The 26,325-nt window shown below is 36.3% G+C and overlaps 1 protein-coding gene and 2 long non-coding RNA genes across 3 annotated transcripts in view; 1 reads left to right on the top strand and 2 right to left on the bottom strand.

Annotated features, from left to right (window-relative positions):
- Positions 1-5,093: 5,093 nt before the first annotated feature.
- On the bottom strand, positions 5,094-7,000 carry LOC107841856. Its single transcript, XR_001665472.2, has 2 exons — positions 5,706-7,000; positions 5,094-5,318 (listed from the first exon to the last, which is right to left on the bottom strand). It is a non-coding gene; the product is annotated as an uncharacterized LOC107841856 (long non-coding RNA).
- A 75-nt stretch (positions 7,001-7,075) lies between these two features.
- Positions 7,076-11,093, top strand: LOC124887244. The gene is made up of 3 exons (XR_007044611.1): positions 7,076-7,431; positions 8,489-10,290; positions 10,822-11,093. It is a non-coding gene; the product is annotated as an uncharacterized LOC124887244 (long non-coding RNA).
- Positions 11,094-12,165: 1,072 nt separating this feature from the next.
- Positions 12,166-26,325, bottom strand: part of LOC107841147 (heme oxygenase 1, chloroplastic-like) — a 21,370-nt gene continuing 7,210 nt past the window's right edge. Inside the window, exons 2-5 of the mRNA XM_047396395.1 lie at positions 23,842-23,916; positions 21,687-21,835; positions 20,542-20,649; positions 12,166-12,258 (exon numbers count right to left, since the gene is read on the bottom strand). Of these exons, the coding sequence (XP_047252351.1) occupies positions 12,166-12,258; positions 20,542-20,649; positions 21,687-21,835; positions 23,842-23,916 (425 nt within the window). The remainder of the gene's footprint in view (positions 12,259-20,541; positions 20,650-21,686; positions 21,836-23,841; positions 23,917-26,325) is intronic.

The following is a 26,325-nucleotide window of genomic DNA, read 5'->3' as shown; positions in this document are numbered from 1 at the left end:
ATTATACCACACGTTGTTATCACATAAAAGCCACAACAATTAGACTGCTAAAGAAAGGGGTGATAAAGAAATGGACCTTGGGCCAAACTCAACCTTAAAAGCTAGCTCATGAGGATATGATTGTCCAAGACCATATAAGGAGACCAATGACCTTTAACCCACCGATGTGGGACTCCAATACCCCGCACACCTTTAACCCACCGATGTGGGACTCCAATACCCCGCACACTTAGGGCTGAACATCTGGAGCGTGAACAATATAAGATGGGGGGCCCAACATCGGAAACAAATGAATTGGGTGGGCCTAGCTCTGATACCATGATAAAGAAATGGACCTTGGGCCTAACTCAACCTCAAAAGCTAGCTCATAAGGAGAAAATTACCCAAGACCATATAAGGAGACCAAGAACCCTTTAACCCATCGATGTGGGACTCCAACACCCTCGCACGCCCAGGGCTGGACATATGGAGCGTGGACAATATAAGACGGGGGGCCCAACATCGGAAACAATAAGCTGGGTGGGCCTGACTCTGATTCCATGATAAAAAAATAGACCTTGGGCCTAACTCAACCTCAAAAACTAGCTCATGAAGGGAGGGAGGATTGTCCAAGACCATATAAGGAGACCAAGGACCTTTAACTCACCGATGTGAGACTCCAACACTCGCCGCACGCTCAGGACTGAACATCTGAAGCGTGGACAATATAAGATGGGGGCCCCAACATCGGAAACAAATGAATTGGGTGGGATTCCAACGAGGGGAAAAAGAGAAAAACATAGAAGCAAATCCAAAAATATACGATAAATAACTCAAAAACATAGGAATCGTCAGAATAAATTCAGAAAGAAAAATCACAATAACCAAATCAAACAGGATCACTATAATAATAGTGCACCAATAAATATCTAGGAAAGAAGTAAAACTTGCAGCAATGAGAGAGAAACACCATTCCCATCGAAAGAAATTGCTTGATTGCCGAGGAAAGAGTACGCAACATTGGCTTACGGCTGTTCAGGTGTGGGTTTCCCTGTTTCCAAAGGCGAATGTATTTTGCACTAGAGAAACGTTTGCAAAGGGTGCATATGAAGGGTTGTTTGTAATTTTTTTTCCCTGAAGCGTTGGCTTTGCTGTTTTCTTAGAGGGGTATTTTGAGTTGGTGCTTTTAAGATAGTATAAATATAGATATATCTGATATATTAAATTAGATGTCTAGTTTTACTAGTTCAATTTGGCAAACCAAGATATAATTTACCAATGAGTGTGTATTTCACCTTTGTTGTTAAAGCATATACAATTTTCTAACATTTATAAATTACTTATAATTAACATGAGCAATATAGAAAATTATCCTTTTATTTATTGTGACTTAAAAAGTGCATCATATCAAACACGAACGAGTAAAAACCAAAGGAGAAAATACTATCTAATGTAAAGGTTTTAATGGTATTGTGATCGACAACACCAGGGCCTGCAAATATGCAATGAATACAATCAAATCATAACGTTGCACAGTTGCAGGCAGAAAAGAAAAAGAAATTTTAATTCGATTATTAAATCAAACTCAATATTGTTTCAAAGCTAATAAATCTCCTTTCTAATATGAGTAATCGGAATTCATAACACTCAATATTAATATGTTTCAATTTGTGTGTTTTCCTTTTCTTTTTATTTTGTCAAGAAAATATTCAATTATCACCTTGAACTATAGGCGAAAAAGCTGAGACACATCCGAACTTTAGGAGAGTCCTATTACCCCTGAATTAATTAGATATATACTTCACAACACACTAAAGGGTCCACGTAGGCACTAAGGTTGTCAAAAATATGATTTTAATCAGTCCAAGGGTAATAAGACCCTTTTAAAGTTCGAGTGTGTATCAGCCTTTTCGCGTATAGTTTAAGTGGTAATCGAGCATTTTCCCTATTTTGTTTAAAAAATAATCATACTTTGTAGATTTAATATAACTCGTTAATTTCAATATCTGATGTCAAAAGTTATAGATGACAACAAGGGTATAACTTTATTTCTTAATCTAGCCGATCAGACAAGCATCATGTTCGATCATAACTCTTACCCATGTCACCCTAATCCCTAGCCTCACCTTGGGCATTGTTAAACACAGAATGTTGGCATTATCCAACACTTACGTTATCTATTGGCATTATCCAACACTTTGGTTATATGTTGAAGATCATAAAATTCAAAGATGATTACATGAATTTCGTGTTCAATTGAATTAATACACAATGGAGAATAAGACGAGTTACAAAATAAAATACAAACTTTTTTTACACCTTATACGAGAACAAGGTTAGAAGACATTGACTGAATGTGCACTATTATTTATGGTTGAACAGTTGAACCAACCTTTGTTGGACACTTTGCCCACTAGCCATTACTTAAAAGAGAACGTCTTGTTGTGGTAGGGGGAATATGCCTGACATCTGATACTTTATATATTTTCAAATACAATAAAGAAGTTCTCTCATTCTAAAAGTTATAATTAAATTTGGATATATTCTTTAATTTTAAATAAACATATTTAAAAGTACTCCATTTGTCCTGGACAAAGGCGTTTTTGGCTAGAGCAGCAATCGAAAATCTTTACTTTATAAGGTCTGAATCGTACTTCTTTTTTAATTTAGTAGAGAAAATAAAATTTAAGCTAAATTAGCTGAATTTGTCGAATTTATAATTAGTATAATGACTTTGCTCTCTGCCTTGGGTATATAGATGTTACAACAAAAATATAGTCGGTATAATTTCTCAAGTGAGATATGAAAAGGGAGTTTGTATGTAACTTTACTTCTACCTTGTGAAGTTAAAAAGTTATTTCTGATAGACATGAAGAATTAGTAAAGCATAAAATCACATATTAAAAAGACAATATAATAGTTAAACACTCATGTTAAACTGAAAAAGAGAAACAGTTGCAACAACACATAATCCAGTAACTGAAGCAAAGAAAATATGTAATAATAGCATTGAAGAACAAATTAATAACAATTAACATGTGAGTAATAATATGTTAATAAAAAAACTGATAAGAAAGAGTAAACAACATTCAACCACCTATTAATCTTCTATCATAATCTCAACCTTCATATCTGCAAGTATATCATGTCAGGTCTACTTATCTCTTTCTATACTTCTTCCATGTAACTCTACTTCTCCTCATACCCTTACCATAGCCAATATATCTCACCTCCTTGCTAAACATCCGTGCATTGGCATATAGAAAGTTAAAACATTTATTTTCAGTGTAAATCTGAATATTAGTGTTACTCCCAACTTTTAAAATGAACGCTTATATCTCAAAAAGAAAATCTTTATAAAAATCTTTTTGTTATAAATGTATTTACATTATAGTGCATGTCTAGATAAGATGTATCAATATCTAGTTGATATCTATTAGTATTTGAAATATTTGTCTTTTAGTCAGAAACTAGGAGTATTTTCTCCTATAAATAGAGGAACTTTGTTCATTGTATCCTCATTCTGATGATCTCTCAACCATCAAAGAAGTCCCCCTCTTCTCTTTCTATTTATTCTTGCTTTTATACTTCATAACACGTTATTAGACTCTGCCAAATAAGGTGAGACTATAAATCTAAATGATATCAAGGTTAGTAATTCATTATGTTATTCGATTTGAGAAAAAATAATTAGTTTGGAACCATTTATGCTTTAAATTTTTTCATGAAGAACAAAATTATTAAAAGATATGATGATGGATTTAAATCTCATCTCATTAAGAGTGTAAGACATTCGGTTAAAAGTTCCAATACACCATGATGCTAAGATGTTGGGTTCAAGTCCCATCGATTTATGCCTAAGATACCTTTATATGGATAAGACGCTGAGTTTGATTCTTAGTGCACCATATTGATGATATTATGATGGCTAAGATAAAATAATGAGTGTTTAGTGAAAAGTCACGAAACATATCCCATTGAGTATACTCCATTCCAAGAAGTGAATGTGGTACCAATACATGATATTTATGCATGCCAAAAGTTGGAGGACGTAAATGCCAACTGAAGCTAAGTTAAAGGGCCCATTTATACATAATTCATTAGTTATGTTTCTGAGGCTTCAACTTGAGTTTTAAAAAACTTAAGCAGTTTATGAAAAAAAAAATTGTTACGTAAACATTTATTATCAAGATTTAGTGTTAGAAAACTTTTATAAGCATAGAGTAGTCCTTTGCACTAAAACTTTCGCTATGTGCAGAGTTTGAAAAAGGGTTGAACCACAAGAGACTATTGTACACAATAATACCCTACATTTTCTTCTAGAGGTAGTTTTCACGGCTTGAACCCGTCACCTCCTATTTTATCTTGGAGATATTTTGATCAGTTGTGTCTCTGTGGCGGTGTATCCATGCGGCAATTTTATGTGCTAATATAAATATAAAATTTAGCACATTGTGACAATGATAACATAGTGTTTCCAAAAAAGAAAATAATTATTTCTTTAAACGGACTAAAAATAAAAGCAGATTAGGTTTTTTTTGAAACCGAGGAAGTACTTGTTAAGTTGTTATATGTCCCACTGAATAAAAAAATTAAAATATTTATATTTTTCAAATTAAAGAATAGTCTTGATAGTCAAAAAGTTTGCTTTTTTTAAGAAAAAAGATACTCCAGTATTTGGCTCCTAAGTCCTAAGCTGGAGATTTATTATTTCTTTATTGATTAGCGCATAAAGTATTAGTGGAAGAAAACTAATTGTCACACCCCTTTTTCGTACTCCAAAAGATTAGTTTTAAGATTCGAAAGGATTTTTATTATTAAAGTAACAAAGATGAAAATTTATTTCGAAAAAAGACTATTTACATTTTTAATTCAGAGTCGCCACTTGGCATAATCCGGTGTGCCAAGTCACCATTGGAAAATCCTTTTCAAAATCATTTGACTCTTTAAACTGGTTTACGAACAGAGATTCCGATTAAGGAATTCTGTTGACCGAGGGGAAGGTGTTAGGAACCCTTCGATCCCGTGGTTTGACCACAGTCGCTTGGTGGAGCAATATCGACTAATTTAACACCACGAATGTATAAATCACAAAAAGCATGCACAACAATCAATACCAAAACAAAACAATCCAAAATTATAATGTCCAGCCCGATTATTACAATCCCGAAATAAAAAAATGCGAAGCTATAAACCTACTCTATTCTATGCTAATTTTAAACTACACTCTGTTGCTTTCTCCACCCGATGTTCCGGGCCTTGATCATGCGTCATCTTCAAGTACATGGTACTTCGGGGCATTCCCCGGATAAATCAATACAAATCCCTCGGGGCATTCCCTGGCCAAATAAATACAATTTCAAAAATACGAGAAGGACAAATCACTCCACAAACATTCTAAACACTAAAACAATCCATGTGTTTTAAATTTGCCTACCCAAGCCTATTGTCTACTTTCCCGCTCGATGAAATGTCACGTTCAACATCAACGATGAATCAAAATACCATAATATTTACTTTTATCCATTTTTCGATTCCCACCCCAACTTCAATTTTAATCCTTAATGAGATATTATTTCATCACACACCCATAATCAAGGAAATCAAACATCAAATAAAAAAAATAACAATTCACATCATCACCGATCAACCAACACACCATATTCAATTCAAAGCGTTGAACATGACAAACAACCAAATAAAGAAGAGAAGGAATAGAATCGGACCTCGATTCGAAGTTTTGAAATTCAATAATACTTCAATGAAAGGATAGAATCCGTGCCGAAGAACCTCGATTCAGAACCTCCATTTGAACCAACTCCGGTATGCCTCCCTTTTCCGTCTTCCACTGACCCAAAATAAAACTGCGAACAGACAATACCCGAACCCAATTTTCAATTAATTCTCACTGGATTCCAAGTCGAATAGGCATGGGGGATTCCGAGACTGTAACGAGTCTGTCTGTTGAGATAAAGCCGATTCCGGCGAGGATATAGCCGAGAAAACTGAATTGGGAGTCGCGGCTAAATAGAACTTGATCTGGTTTCAACCAAAAAAAAAAGGCGAGATGGACTTTTTGGGGGTAGTTTGGTCAGAAAATGAAAGAAAAGGGGGCGGGCTTTATGGTTTTTCCTTTGCCGGAGCTCCGGCGAGCTCAGTAGTAATTATAAAGAAAAGAACAAGCGGACACAATATTTTCTGGCGACGATCTCTCAACTTTCTCTCTCTCTCGCTGTTTCTTCCTCTTTTTTCTCATGGGTGTGTGTCATCCGGTGGCTGTGCGTGTGTTCGTTATTGTGTAGAAGAAAATGGTGGTGAGATCTGTTAATGGTGTGGTGCCCGTTTCCGTGTGTCAATGATATGGAGAAGAAGATCCTCCATCCAATGAGGTGGTATTGTGCTTCTGTGAGTGTCTGTGGAGAGTCCTTTTGGTGAGCTTTTTTTATGTATCTATAATGGAGATGGAACCTGTGGGAATTCTCTTTGTCCCCTCTTGAATATTGTCCTTTGTATATATATATTGTTGTGGGTATATCCAGTGAGGTGAGGTGGGGTAGTGAGGTAGGGTCGGTGAGCTAGAGGTAGGGTAGGTGAGGTGTAAGGATAAAGTTTGTTAGGATAGGATCCAAACAAGATAAAATTTGTTAAGAGTTGTTATTTTTGTCATTTTATGGAGGGTATAATCACGTGGGTAAGGGTGTATGATAAAGTGAGGTAAAAATGAATAAAATTAGATTTAGGAGGGACAAAATTAGGTGTCTACACTAATATAAATAAAAAATTTGTGTTTGATAAAGCAAATTAGCCAAGTTCTTTCTTTAATATATCAATGAGGTATATCTTTAAATAATTTCATAAATGAGATCTGAAAAGAGTCTAGTATATGCAGACATTGTCTCTATCTCATAAAAATAGAGAGATCAACAACAACAACAACAACAAATCCAGTGTATTTCCACTTAGTGGGGTCTGGGGGGTAAGATGTATGCAGTCCATACCTCTACCTCTGATGAAGTAGAAAGACTGTTTCCGAAAGACCCCCGGCTCAAGACACAAGATATCACACAAACACATAGTAAAGCACAGAAGCAGATGACATAACATAAATACGGCACCCATAAGAAATATAAAACAGCGGAAAGCAGAGGAAAGCACACAGATTCGTAATAAGCATGGGACACTGAATACGAAATCATAACGGGAATAAAAATAAAAAAAAAACCCCACCGAGTAATTCCCTACATGCAACAACAATAATTGCAGTTCTCATTCCAATTTATCGCAAGGCAAACACTTTGTTAGACTCAGAGAGGTATGCCATTTTTCTCTTGATTTTAATCTTGATTACTTTTGTTTTTATATACTCACATTTGTGTTTTTGTAGTATTTTGTTGCAGTCATAAGTTGCTTCTTCCCAACTGTCTTTCTGTATTCCCAAACAATCATTGAAAGGTTAGTTTCTCTTAAATACTCATATTTCTGTGTTAATAACTGTTAGTTGCGTGATCATTTGAATATCAACCTCAACAACTTAGCATACGTACTGCCACCTTGTAATTTTTTGTTAAGGATACTGCTGATCATATCGGAGAAAAAAAATTACGCCCTCCGTTTAAAAAAGAGAATGACTTATTTTTACTTAACACGAAGTTTAAGAAAACAAACAAGACTTTTGAATCATGTGGTCTTAAATTAAAGTTATGTCAAATATTCCAAAAGGAACACTACATAAACGTGCCCTTTAACTTGACCTCAGATTACATCTATAACCTCCAACTTTGGGTGTGCACAAGTAAGCACTTAAAACTTGATAAAGTTGAACAAGTAGTCACATATGTCCAATGTGGCATCCTACGTGGCCAATTCTTGTCCTACCTGGCATTATGCCACATAAGACGTATGTGTCTACTTGTTCAACTTTATATAAGTTTAAGTGCCTACTTGTGCACATTTATGTGTTATGCCTATTCCAAAATGTTCTTTAATCATGTGGTCTTAAATATGACATGTGAAAAGTTGAGTGTAGAGTATTGCAAAAAAAATAAAAAATAAAAAAATAGGTCATTCTTTTTTAAATAAAGGAACTGTCTTTTTCCTCCAATACAGTGGAAAACCAAGGTCTATTTGAATTTCTTAGTCTGAATTTGACATGATAAACCCTCGGTACAAGAAAACCGTTTCACTTTTGTAATTGACTGATCCTATCTGAGTGTCGGATGAAATAGTGAAGAGATTTTCACAGAAACGTTTTTGCATGTCTATTAGTGGCCGGTAATTATATGTCCTAGGCGCTGTTAAATATTATTATTAACCTAATCTTTAACCGAATTCAAAGAGTTAGATATTAATAGATTATACCATCAAAGTGCAAAATCATCTGTACTAACCTAACTGAACTGAACATGAAACAGACTAATAAATCGCCTGATCTTGTTAGTTTATGCCAGCCTATTTTGCCAATCTGCGTATCGCGTTATCGATAATACCATTGACCTCTTGCATCTTGCAGCTTTCAGGTTATAATCGCAAAGGCATACGTGAATATAGTAGATATGGCTCATGCAAGTGAGGCTTCTCTTACGAGAACAATAGAATCGCTCTTGACATCCAATTCGCCGATGCAATCTCTAATCTGTGATCACAGAGAAGAACTTTGCGCTCTTCATGAAAAAATTAGTTCCTTCGAAGTATTCCTCAAGAACTTTGAGAAAAACAATATTGCTGGGGAAATGACGGATTTTGAAGTAGAGGTAAAAGAAGTTGCAGATGCTGTTGAATACACAATTCAACTGAGACTAACAGAAGCTGTACTGGGAGAAAATAAAAGCATCATAGGAATCATTGGCTCAAGATTTTTCAGGGAATCTCGAATATATGGACACGCGGAAAGGTTTTTAAAGGCCTTCAACAATTAGCAAAGTACATTGATCATGTCTGGAAAGAGTCAACAAAGATTCAAGATAAAGGCAAACAAGTATCAAAGGAATCATTGGTTCATGAGTTTTCAAGTTCAACAAACGATATTCTGAATGTTAACAATAATATGGTTGGACGTGATGATCAAAGGAAACGGTTGGTAGAAGATCTGACAGGAAGCTACTCTGGTGAACCCAAAGTCATATCGATTGTCGGGATGGGAGGCATAGGTAAAACAACCTTAGCGAAAGAAGTTTACAATCATGAGTCAATTCTACGCTGTTTTGATGTTCGTGCCTGGGCTACTTTATCTCAACAACACAATATAAAGGAAATTTTGCTGAGCCTTCTGCAATCGACGATCAAAATGGATGACACGGTTAAGACGAGAGGTGAAGCAGAGCTAGCAGACATGCTGCAGAAAAGTTTAAAGAGAAAGAGGTACTTAATTGTCTTGGATGATATCTGGAGTTGTGAAGTGTGGGATGACGTGAGACAATGCTTTCCAACTGAAGACAATGCAGGGAGTTGTATACTGTTGACTACCCGTAACAATGAAGTAGCTTGTTATGGTGATACAGAGAAGGCTCTGTGGTGAGAATTTAATATACCTCCAGAAATTTGCAGGTTATGGAATCTGCAGACATTCATCGTTCAAGGGCCTCGTCGATCAATTATAACTTTTCCTGAGGAAATTTGGGGACTAATGCAATTAAGGCATCTCAAACTGCCCGAATTTTATCTGCCAAATTCCCCAAGCGTATCTGCTGACAAAGGGAGTCACATGGGTTTTTCAAACATACAAAATATTCTTACTTGTCTCCATGTTGTTGCACGAACGAGGTTATTATGGGGATTCAGAATGTCAAAGAATTACGAATCCATGGATATGGGATTTACTCTAATGGGCATCTCAACAATCTTATCCATCTGCAGCAACTTGAAACATTGAGTCTTATATATTGTTTTAGTGGATTTTTTCCAACAACGCTCAAGAAGCTGAAGATGGAAAGAACTTTGCTAAGTTGGTCATACTTGGACATCATAGCTGAGTTGCCTACCTTGAGGTGCTGAAGCTGATGGATAATGCTTGTTATGGCAATGAATGGTATTCAAATGTCAGGTGATTTACTCGATTGAAGCTTTTGTTAATTGAAGATAGTCCTCTCAAGTACTGGGAAGCCACAGATGACAATTTTCTTGTCCTTGAGCGCCTTGTGCTTAACAAATGCCATGATTTGAAAGAGATACCCATTGAGTTTGCAGAAATCCCCACACTACAACTGATTGAGTTAACAAGGTGTCTTCCCAAACTTGGGGAATCTGCTGCTCGAATTCTACGAGAACAACAAGACCTCAGAAACAACCCCGTGGACGTTCGTATCTCTGAACCATGTAAGTATATAGTATTTATCAGGGTCACACTCTATTTCTCATTCCACAAGTCAAGTCGTACACAAAAGTTATTTAGCTTTGCACCATGTTCTTTCACAAGAATAACTTTGACAAAATTCGGTTAAAATCCTACTTAAAATATAAGAGAAATTAACAAGAATATCCCTTATATTTGAGGGTAGTTCAAAATGGCCCTTAAATATATTTTTGCGCAGTTCTGTTACTTTAGTTTAAGCTTGTTAAATGTGGCAAATGGATTGTTTGGCTAATGTCCAATGCTACCATTAAATTACAATAAAAATAAAATAAAAAAAATGAAGAGTAGATGCCTGTTCTCTTTGTTGTCATTGTACACGAATTTTAAAGTATCAATTGTATAAATTCTAGTAAAACGAGGTTTACTTGGATTCAACTCTTTTATGAAATAATTGAAATATCAAGAAGTGAAATATTTTGTATAAATTTTATCAAGATAAGTATATATTTATCAAGGTTACACACAGTTTCTCATTTTCACGTCACATCATACAGTGCCTGATGAAGGAGAAGAAGTTTATTATCTTGATGTTTCAGAAGATGATGATGAATGTTGATGTTGCAGAAGATGATGATAATGAAGATTCTTATGCTGATGCTGCAAAACATTATGATAATTACTATCTTAATTGGCTGTTCGATGTTCAGAATAACCTGTAATGAGAAGGGAAACAATGGATTTACAATTTGATACTGTTATAGACTGTTGATGCTAGTTCATCACCCTATGTTTTTCATAAATGTAAATGTATTACGTTCTTTGGTTTTATAGAGTCTATGAAGCGTGTTGTGTCTATATCCCAAATTTTTTAGTCTTTGCCAAATACTTTCGGAAACAGTCTCTCTACCTCCACGAGGTAGTGATAAGGTCTGCCTACGCTCTACTCTCTCCAAGTTCAAATCAGAGGCACTATATTTTTATCCTTTGACTTTCTAAGTGAAAATTCTAGATCTGCCACTGCCGTCAACCTATTTTTATAAAGTTTATAAACTTTGATGTTTTCTTTCTTTCCTTCTTTGTATAGAACATATACCTACACAACACAACACAATTTTTCGACGAAGGGTGTGCTGACTACCCTTTGATATAGGTGGCTCCGTCCATGCTACAACTAATCGATTTACAAAATTGTAGTACAAAACTCGTGGCTTCTGCTGGACCAATTCAAGAAGAGCAAGAATACCTAGGAAACAAAGCTGTGGAGGTTTGTTCTTACAATGATCCAGGTGAACACAATCAGTGGCGTACACAGAACTTCCTGTTGTGAACCCGGCTATCACAGATAATACTTACGAGCCAGATAATTGGACAGAGGTTGGCAAAGCTATTGTGTCAGGGTCTAAATCGCGAAGAAGCCGAAGAATTAGCCAGCCCAACTATGTCACATAACTTATGTGGATTATGAAACTTATAGCTAAGCCTTTGTGTCTTTAATACAGCTAAATGTGAACAAAGTGGAAGTGATTCTAGTTCAAACTGGCTATGTTGCTCTTCAAAAATATCAATGGGTGCATGTCGGATCCTTCAAAAGTGGTTCATTTTTTGAAGGATTTGACACACGTATGTCATCTTTTTTGGAGAGTACAAGCAACATAGAAAATGTCGGTTTTGTACTTTTACACCTTCAATTGAGATTCTATTGAGGCTGGATAGCCCATAGTTAAGTATCAGCAACATTGAGAATTGAGTAACGATGTAGCACTTGAATTATAATCAAGTTCTTGTATACCATTGACAGAATTAAACGCGAAAAGAAACACAACTATTCACAGAAATTTGCAGGTTCTGACCATCCATGATGTACAAGTTAACAAGGAAACAAAGCGTAATGTTGTGCATCAAGAGAATACCAATCGGAGGATGGCCCCGGAGAACTTGAATGACTTCTCCTTCTCTTCCAGACAATGGTTCTTCTCCTCTCTGGTCCAGTTCTGAGAAAAAGCATCGATGAAAATGGATCATGTTAAGACGTTAATAACAAGTCGTTAATAGTTTTGAAAAGTTGGAAACTTGTAAAGAGAGGGTGAAGGATTTTACTTCTGCAACTTTGTTCACTCAGAGGGGTATGCCATTTTTCTCTTGATATTAATCTTGATTACTTGCTATTATAAATTTTGTATTTTGCACCTTTTTTTTGCATATACTCATATTTGTGTGTTTTTATGTTCTTTTCCTATAGTATATTGTTGCAGTAATCAGTTGCTTCTTCCCAACTTTCTTCCTGTAGTCCCAAACAATCATTAAAAGGTTAGTTTCCTTTGATTACTCATCTTTCTGGATTAATAACTATTAGTTGAGTGACCATTTGGATATCAACCTCAATAACTTAGCATATGTACAACCACCCTGTAATTTTTTGTTAAGCATAATGCTGATCATCCCGGAGAAAACAAAAATAAGCCATCCGTTTAAAAAAGAATGACCTATTTTGACTTTGCACGAAGTTTAAGGAAAAATAAAGAAGACTTTTGAATCATGTGGTCTTGAATTAAAGTTTTGTCAAATATACTAAAATGTTCTTTAATCTTATGGTCTTAAATATTTCATGTGGAAAGTTGAAATTAAAGTATTATAAAAAAAGGAAAGAAGTCATTCTTTATTAAATTGAGTAAAAAAGAAAGTAGGTAATAAGGTCCATTTGAATTTGACATGACACGAAGCTGAAGAAAGTAAAGAAGATTTTTGAATCTTGTGATCTTAGACTAAAATGTCCTTTAAGTTTATCGTCTGACTTTTGAATCTGACAAGTGTGGTATACACAGACCTTACCCTACCTTTGCAAATGCGGGATAGAAAGGTTGCTTTTAATAAACCATCAGTATAAGAAAACTGTTTTTCATGAAATGCAAGTAGTACTTCTACAATCACAGATTTATGATTTCCAACAGAGGGATTATTTTGATACGGATTTCATGCTGTCCTTTAAAAAGCTAGAATGAAAGGTGCGATTTAGTTTCTATAAATGACTAACTATTTGTCGCGATCCAAAATTGTAAGGATCGGTGATCAGCACCCGATCAGGAATGCCAATTATTCACTATTATGATCAAAGTATTAACCAAATCAATAACTGAAACCATAATCAAGTACATCGCCAGATTCATAAGAGCATTTAATAAGAGTTAAAGTTGAGATGTGGTTCGAAATAATGGAATCAGAACAGAAACATAAAGGCTCCTAGACACTACAAAGCTAAGTGGTTGCCTCATTGTATAAAATAATCATCAAACTCGAGCACAATCAACCATGTGATTGATCTGCTAGTACTGCTTTTCCAGTCGAGTGCTTTTGTTATTGACTGAGCCTGTCTGAGTATCGGATGAATTAGTTAAGAGATTTTCACAAAACTTTTTGTATGTGTCTATTAGTATCCGGTAATTATATATGTCCTAGGCGCTGTTAAATATTATTATTTCCCTAATCTTTTACCAAATTCAAAGATTTAGAGATTAATGGATTATACTATCAAAGTGCAAAATCATTTGTAGTATAACATAACTGACCTGAACATGAAACAGACTAATAAATTGCCTGATCTTGTTTAGTTTATGTGTGCCTTTTTTGAAAATCTGCGTATTGCATTATCAATAATACCATTGACCTCTTGCAACCCTACAGGTTTCAGGTCATAGTCACAAAGGACAAAAACGAGAATACAGTAGATATCATGCAAGTGTGGCTTCTCTTATGAGAACAGTAGAATCGCTCTTGACATCCAATTCACCAATGCAATCTCTAACCTGTGATCACAGAGAAGACTTTTCTGCTATTCATGTAAAGATCAGTTCCCCGGAAGTAGTTGTAAAGAACTTTGAGAAAAACAGTGTTTCTAGGGAAATGACGGATTTTGAAGTAGAGGTACAAGAAGTTGCAAATGCTGTTGAACAAACAATTCAACTAGGAGTAACTGAAGCTGTATTGGCAAATGATGAAAACCTGATAGAAAAGGCACAAGAGAGGCTTTTTGATAGCCTGCAACCAGTAGCAGAGAACGTTGATCGTATCTGGAAAGAGTCAACAATGATTCAAGATAAAGGAAAACAAGCATCAAAGGAATCAACGGTTCAAGAGTTTCCAAGCTCGTCAAAAGATAATGTTGAGAACAATATGGTTGGACATGATGATCAAAGGAAATGGTTGGTAAAGCATCTGAACCCAAAATCATCCCGATTGTCGGGATGGGAAGCATAGGTAAAACAACCTTAGCAAAAGAAGTTTACAATCATGAATCAATTCTATGCCGTTTTGATGTTTGTTCCTGGGCTACTGTATCTCAACAGCACAACATAAAGGAAATTTTGCTGAGCCTTCTGCAATCGATGATCAAAATTGATGACACGGTTGAGATGAATGGTGAAGCAGAGCTAGCAGATAGGCTGCAGAAAAGCTTAAAAGGTAAGAGATATTTAATTGTATTGTATGACATGTGGAAGAGTGAAGCATGGGATGCCGTGATCCTATGTTTTCCAAATGAAAACAAGGGGAGTGGAATATTGTTGACGACCCGTAACACTCAAGTAGCTCGCTATGCTGGTACAGAGAATCTTTCCTCGCAGATGGGCTTCATGGATCAAAATGAGAGTTGGAACCTTTTTAGAAGTGTAGCATTTGTAAATGAAGCATTACCATCCTATTACGAGAATATTGGGAAGCAAATCGCAGATGAATGCCATGGGTTACCACTAACTATTGTCGTGGTTGCTGGACTTCTCAAATCTAAAAAGGCAATAGAAGATTGGAGAAGTGTTACGAAAGATGTCAAGTCAGTTGTCACAAATGATCCTGATGAACGGTGTTCACGTGTGCTTGGGTTGAGTTACAATCACTTGACTGGCGAACTAATTACTTGTCTACTGCATTTCGGAATTTTTCCGGAAGACAGTGAGATACCAGTGAAGAATTTGATGAGATCATGGATAACTGAGGGGTTCCTGCAGTTGGAAAATGATTTGGAAGGAGAGGCTGAGAAGTGTTTGCAAGAGCTTGTCGATAGATGTCTAGTTCTCGTCTGCAAGAAAAGTCTAGATGGAACAAAAATTAGATCATGTAAGGTTCATGATCTAATATATGACCTGTGCGTGAGAGAAATTCAAAGGGAGAACATTTTTATCATGAACGACATTGTGCTTGACAAATCAGATTCAGAACGGCGATATCTCATTATGCATAAAATGCAGCCCTTTAAGCGCGTGACTGGTTATGAAATTGATTATTGTCCCCATGGTCTTTATGGGGCTCTTCTTACCCCTGTACATCGTTAGTTGAGAAATCATGACAACAACGATCTCTTAAAACGAACCCGTTCTATTTTCTCTTTTCATCTTTAAGGATTCATTTTTATCTCGTGGTCTCAAATCAGAGCTTATTCATTTCAAATTTCTCAAAATCTTGGAGTTGAGACACGTAGAGATTGATAATTTCCCTGTACAGATACTAAGTCTCATCTGGTTGAGGTACCTAGCATTTCTCTGCCGTAAGAATTTAGACATACCTCCAGAAATTTGCAGGTTATGGTATCTGCAGACATTCATTGTTCAAGTGCCCAAGATTCAATTAGTTAAAATAACTTTTCCTGAGGAAATTTGTGGACTAATGCAATTAAGACATCTCAAACTGCCCAGATTTTATTTGCCAGATTGCCCAAGTGGATCTGTTGACAAAGGAAGGAGGTTATTACAAACTATTTCTTACTTGTCTTTGGATTGTTGCACGAAGGAGGTTATTATGGGGATTCAGAATGTCAAAGAATTAGGAATCAGTGCATATGGGACTGACTGTGATGGGCTTGTCAACAATCTTGTCCTTCTGCAGCAACTTGAAGCATTGAATCTTACATATTGTTTTAGTCGATTTTTGCCAGAAACGCTCAAGAAGCTGAAGTTGAAAATAACTTATCTAAGTTGGTCGTACTTGGACATCGTAGCTGAATTGCCTAACCTTGAGGTGCTGAAGCTGATGGCTTATGCTTGTGATGGAGAAGAATGGTATCCAAAAGTTAAGGGATTTACTCGATTGAAGCTTTTGTTAATTGAAGATAATTCTCTCAAGAATTGGAAAGCCACATAGGACAATTTTCCTGTCATTGAGCGCCTTGTGCTTAGCAATTGACCTGTTTTGGAAGAGATCCATTGAGTTTGCAGAAATCCACTCACTACAACTGATTGAGTTAAGTTGGTGTCATTCCGAACTTAAGGAATCTACTGCAAGAATTCAACAAGAACAAGAAGATCTCGGAAACAACCCCGTGGACATTCGTATCTCCGATAGATGTAAGTATATAGTATTTATCATGGTCACACTCTGTTTCTCATTTCCACAAGTCAGGTCGTACACAAAAGTTATTTAGCTTTGCCCCATATTCTTTCACAAAAATAACCTCGACAAAATTTGGTTAAAACTCTACTTAAAATGTAACAGAAATTAACAAGAATATCTCTTATATTTGAAGGTAGTTCAAAATGTCCCCTTTAATATATTTTTGAATAATTTTGGTACTTTAGTTTAAGCTTTCTAAATGTGAGCATATTTGGTCTAGTTGTTACTACCTCCGTCTATCAATAGTTGTCCACTATTAACTTGAGGCATAATACATAAATATGACCCTAAACTTGACACCAAATTATAACTTTGACCTTAAACTTTGATAGTACACAAATAGGACCTTTAACTATTCAAAACCTAAACAAATATGACCTCAGATTTTGCAACCCCATGCGTGAGTCTCACTCGTGCCTACGTGGAAAGGTAATCCAATCACACGATGCCACGTCGTTAAAAGGGCTGACTTGGAGGGAGGTCATATTTGTGCAGTTTTGAATAGTTAAAGGTCATATTTGTGCACTGTCAAAGTTTCGCTTTTTGTGTTAAAACGGCAGCAGCACCTAGCTTTTTTCAAAATTAAAAAAAAAAAACAGCCACTAGCAGAGATCGAACCCGCACAGTAGGCTAAAGGAAGCGCCCAAGAAGAGCAAATAACACCACTGGGCTATCTAAGTGCCTTGTTTCATGTGGTTCAACATTAATAAACGTACATAAATATGCATTTTCTACCTTATATATACAACGTATTTTTTTTACCGAGGGGTTCGGGTGAACCCCATGACAACCACGTAGGTTCGCCCCTGCGTTAATTTAATAACGTTTTAATAACGTTAATTTAATAACATTTTAATAACGTTAATTTGATAACGTTAATTTAATATACTACTACTACTATCCTTAATAATGTTAATTTAATAGTGTTTTATTAAAACTATAATTTTTTTTATTATTAGTATAGTTTCATCTTTAATTTAATATTTAGATATATTATATAATTTAAATTCGCCCTCTGCTTTATAATATATATACACATATCCGGACGATTTTTTCGTATGAGGCTGACCCACCTAATTAATAAATCTTCAATATTGCTCTTTTTCCACAATGACAAAAGAAATTAGATGTCATTTTCATCTTTGAGCTGAAAATAATAAAAAATGATAGTGAAAACTCATTTAAAGGTCATATTTGTGCAGTTTTGAATAGTTAAAGGTCATATTTGTGCACTGTCAAAGTTTAGGGTCATATTTATGTATTACTCCCTTAAATTTAAGCTGAACGCACCCAGTTTTGCGCGTTAAACACGCATTTTGCCACCTAGGATCAGCGGTCATATTTGTGCAGTTTTGAATAGTTAAAGGTCATATTTGTGCACTATTAAAGTTTAAAGTCAAAGTTATAATTTGGTGTCAAGTTTAGGCTCATATTTATGTATTATGCCATTAACTTGACACATAAGTTAAGAAATAGTAAATGATAGGGCTAGTTTTAGCATATTAATCTTTGAATCTAATAAATCTAATGCTTTAGAAAACACATTGGATAATGAATCGTATTTAATGTTAAGGGTAAAATGGGTAAATTATCCATTGGTTTCAAAATGGACAAGTATTATTGACATTTGTCTTTGATATAGTGGAGTAAATTTTACAGAATTGTGAAAAAGAAAACTTAATATGAATTCACATTTCAAGGTGTTCTCTTTGCATTTTTATTTTCTAGTTTGTTGCGGGATTTGGTGTAGCTTGTTTCGCTTCATAACATTGATTTATTTGTAACAATTCCTCTAACATAAATATCACTAATGTAAAAATGTATACTTAAACAATTCATCTTGATATTTCTATACTTTAATTGACATGATTTGATCGTAAATGGGAGATTTTATATTTCTAATTTATATTGCTTTGTTATAGCCGGACGTAAGTATTTGAAGGTTTGATCTTGACTAAGTATCGTGGATTCTTCGAGCAGCTTTTGGGAAAAAGAAGACAAGGAGAGGACGAACAACAAGAGCATTCGATCGGTTTCTATTTAATATGGGAGTTTGATTCGACAAATTTATGTTGTAATGTCTTCTAACTTGTTAATTCTTATTGTGGTGTACTTTTTCTCCTTCATGGAGCAATTTATATTGTTTAAAATGGGTGATGATTTAGTCTATACAACAGTTTAATTGGTTTAATAGTTGTTGTGTATGCTTACATCACATATATCCCTGTATGGTTCTCTCGAGATGCGTATCCGATCCATAATTTAGAATCAGTGGATTCAGAATGTTTGTAACATTTCAAATGATTTTCATATGTGTGTGTCTGTTCACACGAAGTTAAGAGTTGAAAGAAGTGAGTTCGGTTGAACAAGCTCTAAATCTGCATCTGACTAATGTGACTCGTCGAACTTCTACTGACCCTTTCTGTTTCTTTCAAGGGGGGAGTGATTTTGATTCAGAACGACAGGAGTAAATAATATGTAGCTAGATTTGTTTATCTTTCATTTTCAGGGAATCCCCGTGCACTAAAGCTTCCTCTATGTTCGAGGATTTGAGGAAGTCTCAGACCAAAGGATCTATTGGACAAAGTCCTACCCTGCATTCCTGCAAGAGGCTGTTTCCACGTTTTGAGCTAGTGAACTCCAGGTTACACAGCAACAGCTTTACCTGTTATTTCTCTAAATTGTAATTAGGCATAATACATAAACAGGACCTTTAACATGACATCAAATTATAACTATGGCCTTAAACCATACAAAAGCTGAACAAAAAAACACTCCAATCCTACCAGGCAAAATGCATGTATACACTCCAAACCTTGTGCAGAACATTTTCCAACAATGCTCAAGAAGTTAAAACTGGTCGGAACTCATCTAGCATGGGAGGACTTGAACGTCATAGGTAAGTGGCTCAACCTTGAGATGCTGAAGCTGAAAGCGGATGCTTGCCGTGAAACAGAATTTGCAGATATTTAGTCACTTCAACTAATCGAGTTACAGAACTGTAGTGCAAAACTCGTGGCTTCTGCTGGATGAATTCAAGAAGAGAAGGAATACAAAGGAATAAACAAAGCTGTGGAGGTTCGTTCTCACAATGATCCAGGTGAACACAATCAGTGGCGTACACAGAACTTCCTGCTGTGAACCCGGCCATCACAGATAATACTTATGAGCCAGATAATTGGACAAAGGTTGGCCAAGCTATTGGGAGAGGGTCTAAACCACAAAGAGGCCAAAGAATTAGCCAGCAGAATAAGAGATTTACTGGTCTCATATAAACTGTGTCTCAAATTGATTAGCCTAACACAAACTGCTACATCCAAAAATACTTTGGACGAAAGCCAGATATAGGAAGTTCGGACAAACAGGCTATTAGTTTCCAACATGCCTTTGATCTATAGTTGGATCAAGGTTCATCAAATGGTAAGAAATTCATCCTGTACGATGCTTCTTAGGCCAAACACGATGTACAAGCACCACATTACAACAGAGGAAAAAAGAAAACGTCGCGTTCTGTGAGGCTGGATAGTCCATAGTTAAGTATTAAGTATCAGCAACATTGAGAATTGAGTAATGATGTAACACTCGAATTATAATCAAGTTATTATACACCATTGACAGAATTAAACGCGAAAAGAAACACAACTATTCACAGAAATTTGCAGGTCTCGACCATCCAATGTACAAGTTAACAAGGAAACAAAGAGTAAAGTTGTGCATCAAGAGAATATCACTCGGAGGATGGCCCCTGAAAACTTGAATGACTTCTCTGTCTCTTCCAGACAATGGTTCTTCCCCTCTCTCTTCCAGTTCTGAGCAAAAGCATCGATGAAAATGGATCATGTTAAGCTTAATAGTTTTGAAAAGTTGAAAACTTGTAAAGAGGGGGTGAAGGATTATACTTCTGTGACTTTGTTCAGCTTATCTCTAACATTGTGCAGCAGCTGAGAAAGGTCGCCGTCCCATTTGTAGAATTCCAGCTCTTTCTTGTCGAGTATCTTTTCAGCTACCTATAAAGCAAAACGAACCAAGATTGTGGACAGTAACTGGTTTCCTTTTTTCCTTTAACGTTCGTAGGTCTAAGAAGGAAAAGAAAAAAATCAATAGGGCGACAACTTCTATGACAGCACTGGTTTAACAAAGGAATTTTTATCGATAGATTACGATTACTCCATGTTACATTTCTTCTAATATGAATTTATCGTCTGCCGCACATTTTTGACAGTGACAATGTTGTTTAGTTTGTTTGCTACTGTAATCATAATTTCCACAGACAAAGTTGATGTTAGGACTAAGTGATGGTAAAGACAAGAACTAGTAATATTTCAACTATCCATCAAAGTTGAAGTACTAACGAGTAAAAGGGATCGAACAGCAATATGGTAAGAAGGAGAAAAATGTAATTCAGAAAATTCTAAGACCTATGAACTAAGTTGTTTATGACAGAAGTGTATTGTTGTGGTATGAACTAAACTGTCCACCCTCACATCCATGTGAAACTGGGCAGCCCGGTGCATTAAAACTCCCGCTATGCGCAGGGTCCTGTGAGGGCCCCACCACAAGGGTGTATTGTACGTAGCCTTACCTTACATTTTTGCCAGAGGTTGTTTCCTATGGTGTAATAATTGAGTTTACCAAACCATGCATAAGTTGCCTAGGATACCCTTCAAATGAAATTTTTTTTATGATGGTGGTGTGGAGTCTAGCTTGTGCTCACTGCGGCTATTCCACCTAGTACCTGCTACTTCTCACCAGCACAGATATGGGGTAACTCTACCTAGCAAGGCTTAGGTAAACGGAATGAACCGCCTAGTGTTCTTTGTTTTGCCACTGCTCGGATTTTGACCTCATCATATTTCTCCTTCCACTACATTGACTACTAAGCCACACCCATGGGTGTCCTCGGATACCCTTCAAATTATGACTTAAAACAACCTAGAATTTCTCTCATTCCATATTTCTATGATGAAAATCCAGCTTTATATACCACAACATCAAGAAGTACAATGTAGAATAATACTAACACTTCAAAGAAGACATTACTGACCTTTCTCCCTATCATAAGACCTCCAGCTGAATGCGCAAAGTAGGTGTTGTAAAAATGGCAAATAAATGCTTGAGGATCCTTTTCTGATAGCTCCTCTAAATAATGAGCATAGCTGACACCAGGAGTAGACGGTTCCGGGATGGCATGACCTTGTGTAACGTCCCGTAAAAGTCGTACATATACTAGTTCAAGTGGTGTGGTTTTAAACTTGAAAACTTGAAAATATTCTACACTTAGACTCATTTTTAGCTAGTAATCTTCGGGGATTTTATTTTCAACCTTCCCGACATTCGTTTTTAGATTTTCTTGTTGCGTTGCGATGGGGTAAGGTTATAGTACGTCTCGGAAGAGTTTCGGAATTTTTAGACGGGCTTAAGGGTGAGTTTGGATTTCCATTCCAGTAGCACCGGGCGATTAGCCCGCGCCGCCCGCTGGATCGCCCGACCTGGAAGGAAGCCCGTGATAGAGCGGGCGACGCCTGCTTAATAGCGGTGCTCTAGAGCCCGCGCCGCCTGCTAGATCGCCCTAGGCTAAAATGTTTCAGCCCATCCAGAAAATTAAGGGCATTTTTTTAACTGCCCATTCCCCTATCAGCTTAAACACGGGATTTAATCCCTCAAACAACAAAATATCATCATATTCACCAAAATTACTCAAGAACTCTCTCAAGGGTTTCAAAATAAAAATCCTAATAGCTCAAGATTCAACCGTGAGTTTTCAAAACAAATCGAAGATTTGGAATCCCCTCAACGTAGGCTTCAAGAAGAACCTATTATTTTCGCATACGGAGGTACGTGGGGTTATCCTAAAAATCTCATGGTCTTAAAAATTCATGTTTTAATAATGGGGGTTTTGAAATTATGAATATAATCATGTTTTAAAATGTTTCTATAATATCGATTTGGTCTTTAGGACTATTCCGAAGTGATTTTCTATATTATATATGTATATGCATGTGTTTCGGAAAGATGTTAACTTGAGAGCATGAATTATATGGAATCCCTCTCTTGATATGATTTTGTTTTAAATTTTCATATGATGTGAATTGTTTGAAAACATCTTGAAAAGCATGACATGAAATGTTTTGAAAATTGTTATGATTGGATATGATTTTGTCTTGCAACGAGAGTGTTGTTTATGTTGAAACATGTTGAATATAATGGTTAAATGAAGGAAATGATGTGATACTAATGACTTGCAAGTCGGGTATGACGATACCCTGCAGAATATGATATGTGATTGAATTACATAAAATTTGAATGCATTGATTTACATGAGATAGGTGGATGCCCGAAGAAGGTGTTTGAGTGTAAGGGCTCATCGCTGGAAACCTTGTTTGCCGACAAGGGAATTTGGTACTCTGCTTTGTGATCTTGTGTACCTGATGTATATATTATCCCACTTTGGGACTATGGTTAGGAGCCCTGCTTTGTGATCTTGTGCACTACCATACTTCATTGGGTCGAGACACCCTACTGTGTGATCTTGTGTGTCTTCCCCTCACTTATATTCTAATCTTGGCGGCAACCGAGATTTGATAGTTGATGTAAATGTGATATTGTAGGGTATTCCACCTAGCTCTGCTACATTGCATTGTTGTTGAAAAATTATTACAATATGCCTATGTGTTTTCAAAGGATTTGATATGAAACTGTTTTATAATGGCTCTCACTTATACTTTGGAAAAATATTGTACTCTGCGTACCAGTACATTCGTATTGACCCTTTTCCCTCCCAGGTTCGGAGGCATAATCTAGGGGTCCAGATAACCAGTAGATTTCTTCCGACAGATTTGCAGAATCAAGTGGTGAGCCTTCTATATTTTGGAAGGCCTGATGTCTGTCAGTTCATTTATCAGTTAGTAGTTTTGGGTCTACTGGGGGCCTTGTTCCAGTTTTCAGACAGCTATTTGTTTCAGTCATGTAGTAGAGATTTCGTAGACGATTGTTCAGATGTCGATAGATGTTGTGGGGCATATATTCCCCTTTATTGATTTCATTTGATTTATGACCATGTTTCCGTAATATTGTGTATCTTCCGCATTTCTTATTATCATATGAATTATGTGCATGATTACCAGATAGATAGGGGTGTTTCGGGCCTTCATGGTTCGGAATGCTTGTCACGGCCAAGGCTCCGGTTCGGGTCGTGACACCTTGCTTCCTAAACCATTCCAAATCCTTTGCTAAGACCTCGGACCTTTCTAATCCTGTGTTCCTGAACTCAGCATCTGAAAGCAAACAAAAGAGCACTAAGATTCCGTTTTCTATCAAGTCATTTATTTATACGTCTATGCGGAGAATGTGTGTTTGAAAATTGCAAAGGTATGTGAAAACTAATCACTTCATGTTGTAGACTCCATTGGTGAAAAGAACTACTAAACATAAATCTGAAACAATCAAAGCGAAAGAAAGGGAAGCGTGTCGAGACCTTTTCTTTTACCTATAAATAAGATGGAAGAATAGACAAAGATCCCTAAAACATTACAGAACTCCGAAGTTTACAATTGTTGTTCTAGTTCCACCTAAAACAACACTAACAAAGGAAAATATATACCCAGCTTTGGGTGATAAAATGAATTGGTTGACAGAAACATAATGATTTCCCACGTCGCACATAAAATCATAATCATAAGAACAGTCATTCAATCAAACGGGAACAAGAGCAATCGATCCAGTTTGCCATTTGTCAATACCATGAAGCTAACAAGAAAACACATCACTTCTTTTTTGTACATAAAAGTATCCTGGATAACAAGACAGTATACCACAAAGGCACCCAAGGGTGTACCCTAGTGGTCAATGGGATGGGTTGAGAACCCTAATGTCTCATGTTCAAATCTCAGCGGAGACAAAAACACTTGGTGCCCATCTGTTCTAGCCTAGGTGGACCAAGTTACCTGGTACTTCTTGCTGTGGGAGGTGGCAGGTATTTTGTGGAATAAGTCGAGGTGCGCAAAAGCTGACTCGGACACCACAGTTAGTTGAAAAAAAATAAAAATATACCAGAAAGCAACATAGGTATCAACAGAAATTGAAAAATTCTATAGTTTCCAAAGTAAAGAGTTTAACACAATACCCCACAGAAAGATCAATTAAGCAAGTTTTTCAATTGTCAATACCATGAACCAAACAAAACAACATATTCGAACTCTACGGGGTTGTTCGGTAGGATTTGAACTAGAAATCGAACCGTCGTTGTAACACCCCCACAAGAATCCTCGATATGTTACTCTTAGTAGTATTCTTATAGTGTCGAAAAACTTGAAAATTTTTCTAAGTGTCAAAGAGGACTAAGTCTCATTTTGAGCTCCCAATCTTGGAGGAATTATTTCATGACCTTCTTGACCTCCGTTTCTTGATTTATTTTTGTAGATACGCGATGGGGCAAGTCAAGAGTACATCTCGGGTGAGTTTCGGGATTTTTAGACGAGCTTAAGGGCATGTTTGATTGTCACGACCCGAGCTGGGGCCCTACCCGTGATGAGCATTCCGAACCATGAAGTCCCGGAACACCCTTCTCTATCTGGAAATCATGCACAACATTCATAAAACAAAAGATAATGTGGAAATAGAAATCTCATATGGAAACATGGTCAATCTGAATATGATCATAATACTGAAACTAGAAACCGAAGATGTATTTGAATAATAATGTCTGACATCAGTCTGCGAAATCTCTACTACGAACTAAACAAACTATCTGGAAGTTGGGACAAGGCCCCCAGTAGACCAAAACATAACTAACAATAATAATCTGAAATAATCAACCCTTCTGAAACATAGAAGGCTCACCACTGAAAAATTTGGTCTGTGATCTGAAATATCTATTGTCTATCTGGACCCCTAGACTGTGCCTCAGAACCTGAAAAGGGGGGGAGGTCAGCACAAAAGTAATGGCACGCAAAGCAGTCCAAAATAGAGTATTTGTATTATATAATAATAATAATAATAATAATAATAATAATAATAATAATAATAATAATAATAATAATAATATGAGAGGAAAGTTTTCATTAAACATCATGCATAAAATAGTTTCTGAAAACACATGGGCATCATTTGTAACATTCTAAGACATTCTTGTCAAAACAGTTTCTGATATTTGTATTACTTCTGAGTTAGGTGGCACTCCCCTACTATTCTGATATTCCACGGGTCGTATGTAATCCGCCATTGACTCAGCGGGGAAGCCTCCAACCCAAGTGTGCCGCAAGGGTTAGAGTCTCTGATTCTGATACGCCACACAGCACTAGGCCTGCGTAATATAGGATATACCCTGATCGGAAAATCATGGTTTCGGGCAGTGAGTATCTGGACTCACGCCTTCTTCGTGGAACCATCTAACATCTCTTTCTGCCCAATTTTAACCTTTTCTGAACATGCATCATTCTGAAGTTCTAAAACATGCAAATCTGATAAAGTTTGATTTCAAACATGCATTCTATTATGTTCTGAATTTATTATGGAATTTTCTAAGTTTGGTATCGTCATATCAAGACTTGCAAGTCCTAATTCTGAGACATAATGCAGCATGCATAATTATTTCATGAAAACATAGTTCAGACCACCCAAACATGCAAACAGTATAAAAGATTTCATGTTCCGAAAGCATAAGTCAAAACTATGCAAGAACTCTT

This window comes from Capsicum annuum, chromosome 9 (assembly GCF_002878395.1).
Source record: "Capsicum annuum cultivar UCD-10X-F1 chromosome 9, UCD10Xv1.1, whole genome shotgun sequence".
NCBI classification, from domain to species: Eukaryota; Viridiplantae; Streptophyta; class Magnoliopsida; order Solanales; family Solanaceae; genus Capsicum; species Capsicum annuum.
The sequence above is the reverse complement of the archived record's forward strand: the minus strand, read 5'-3'. Positions and strand labels throughout refer to the sequence as shown.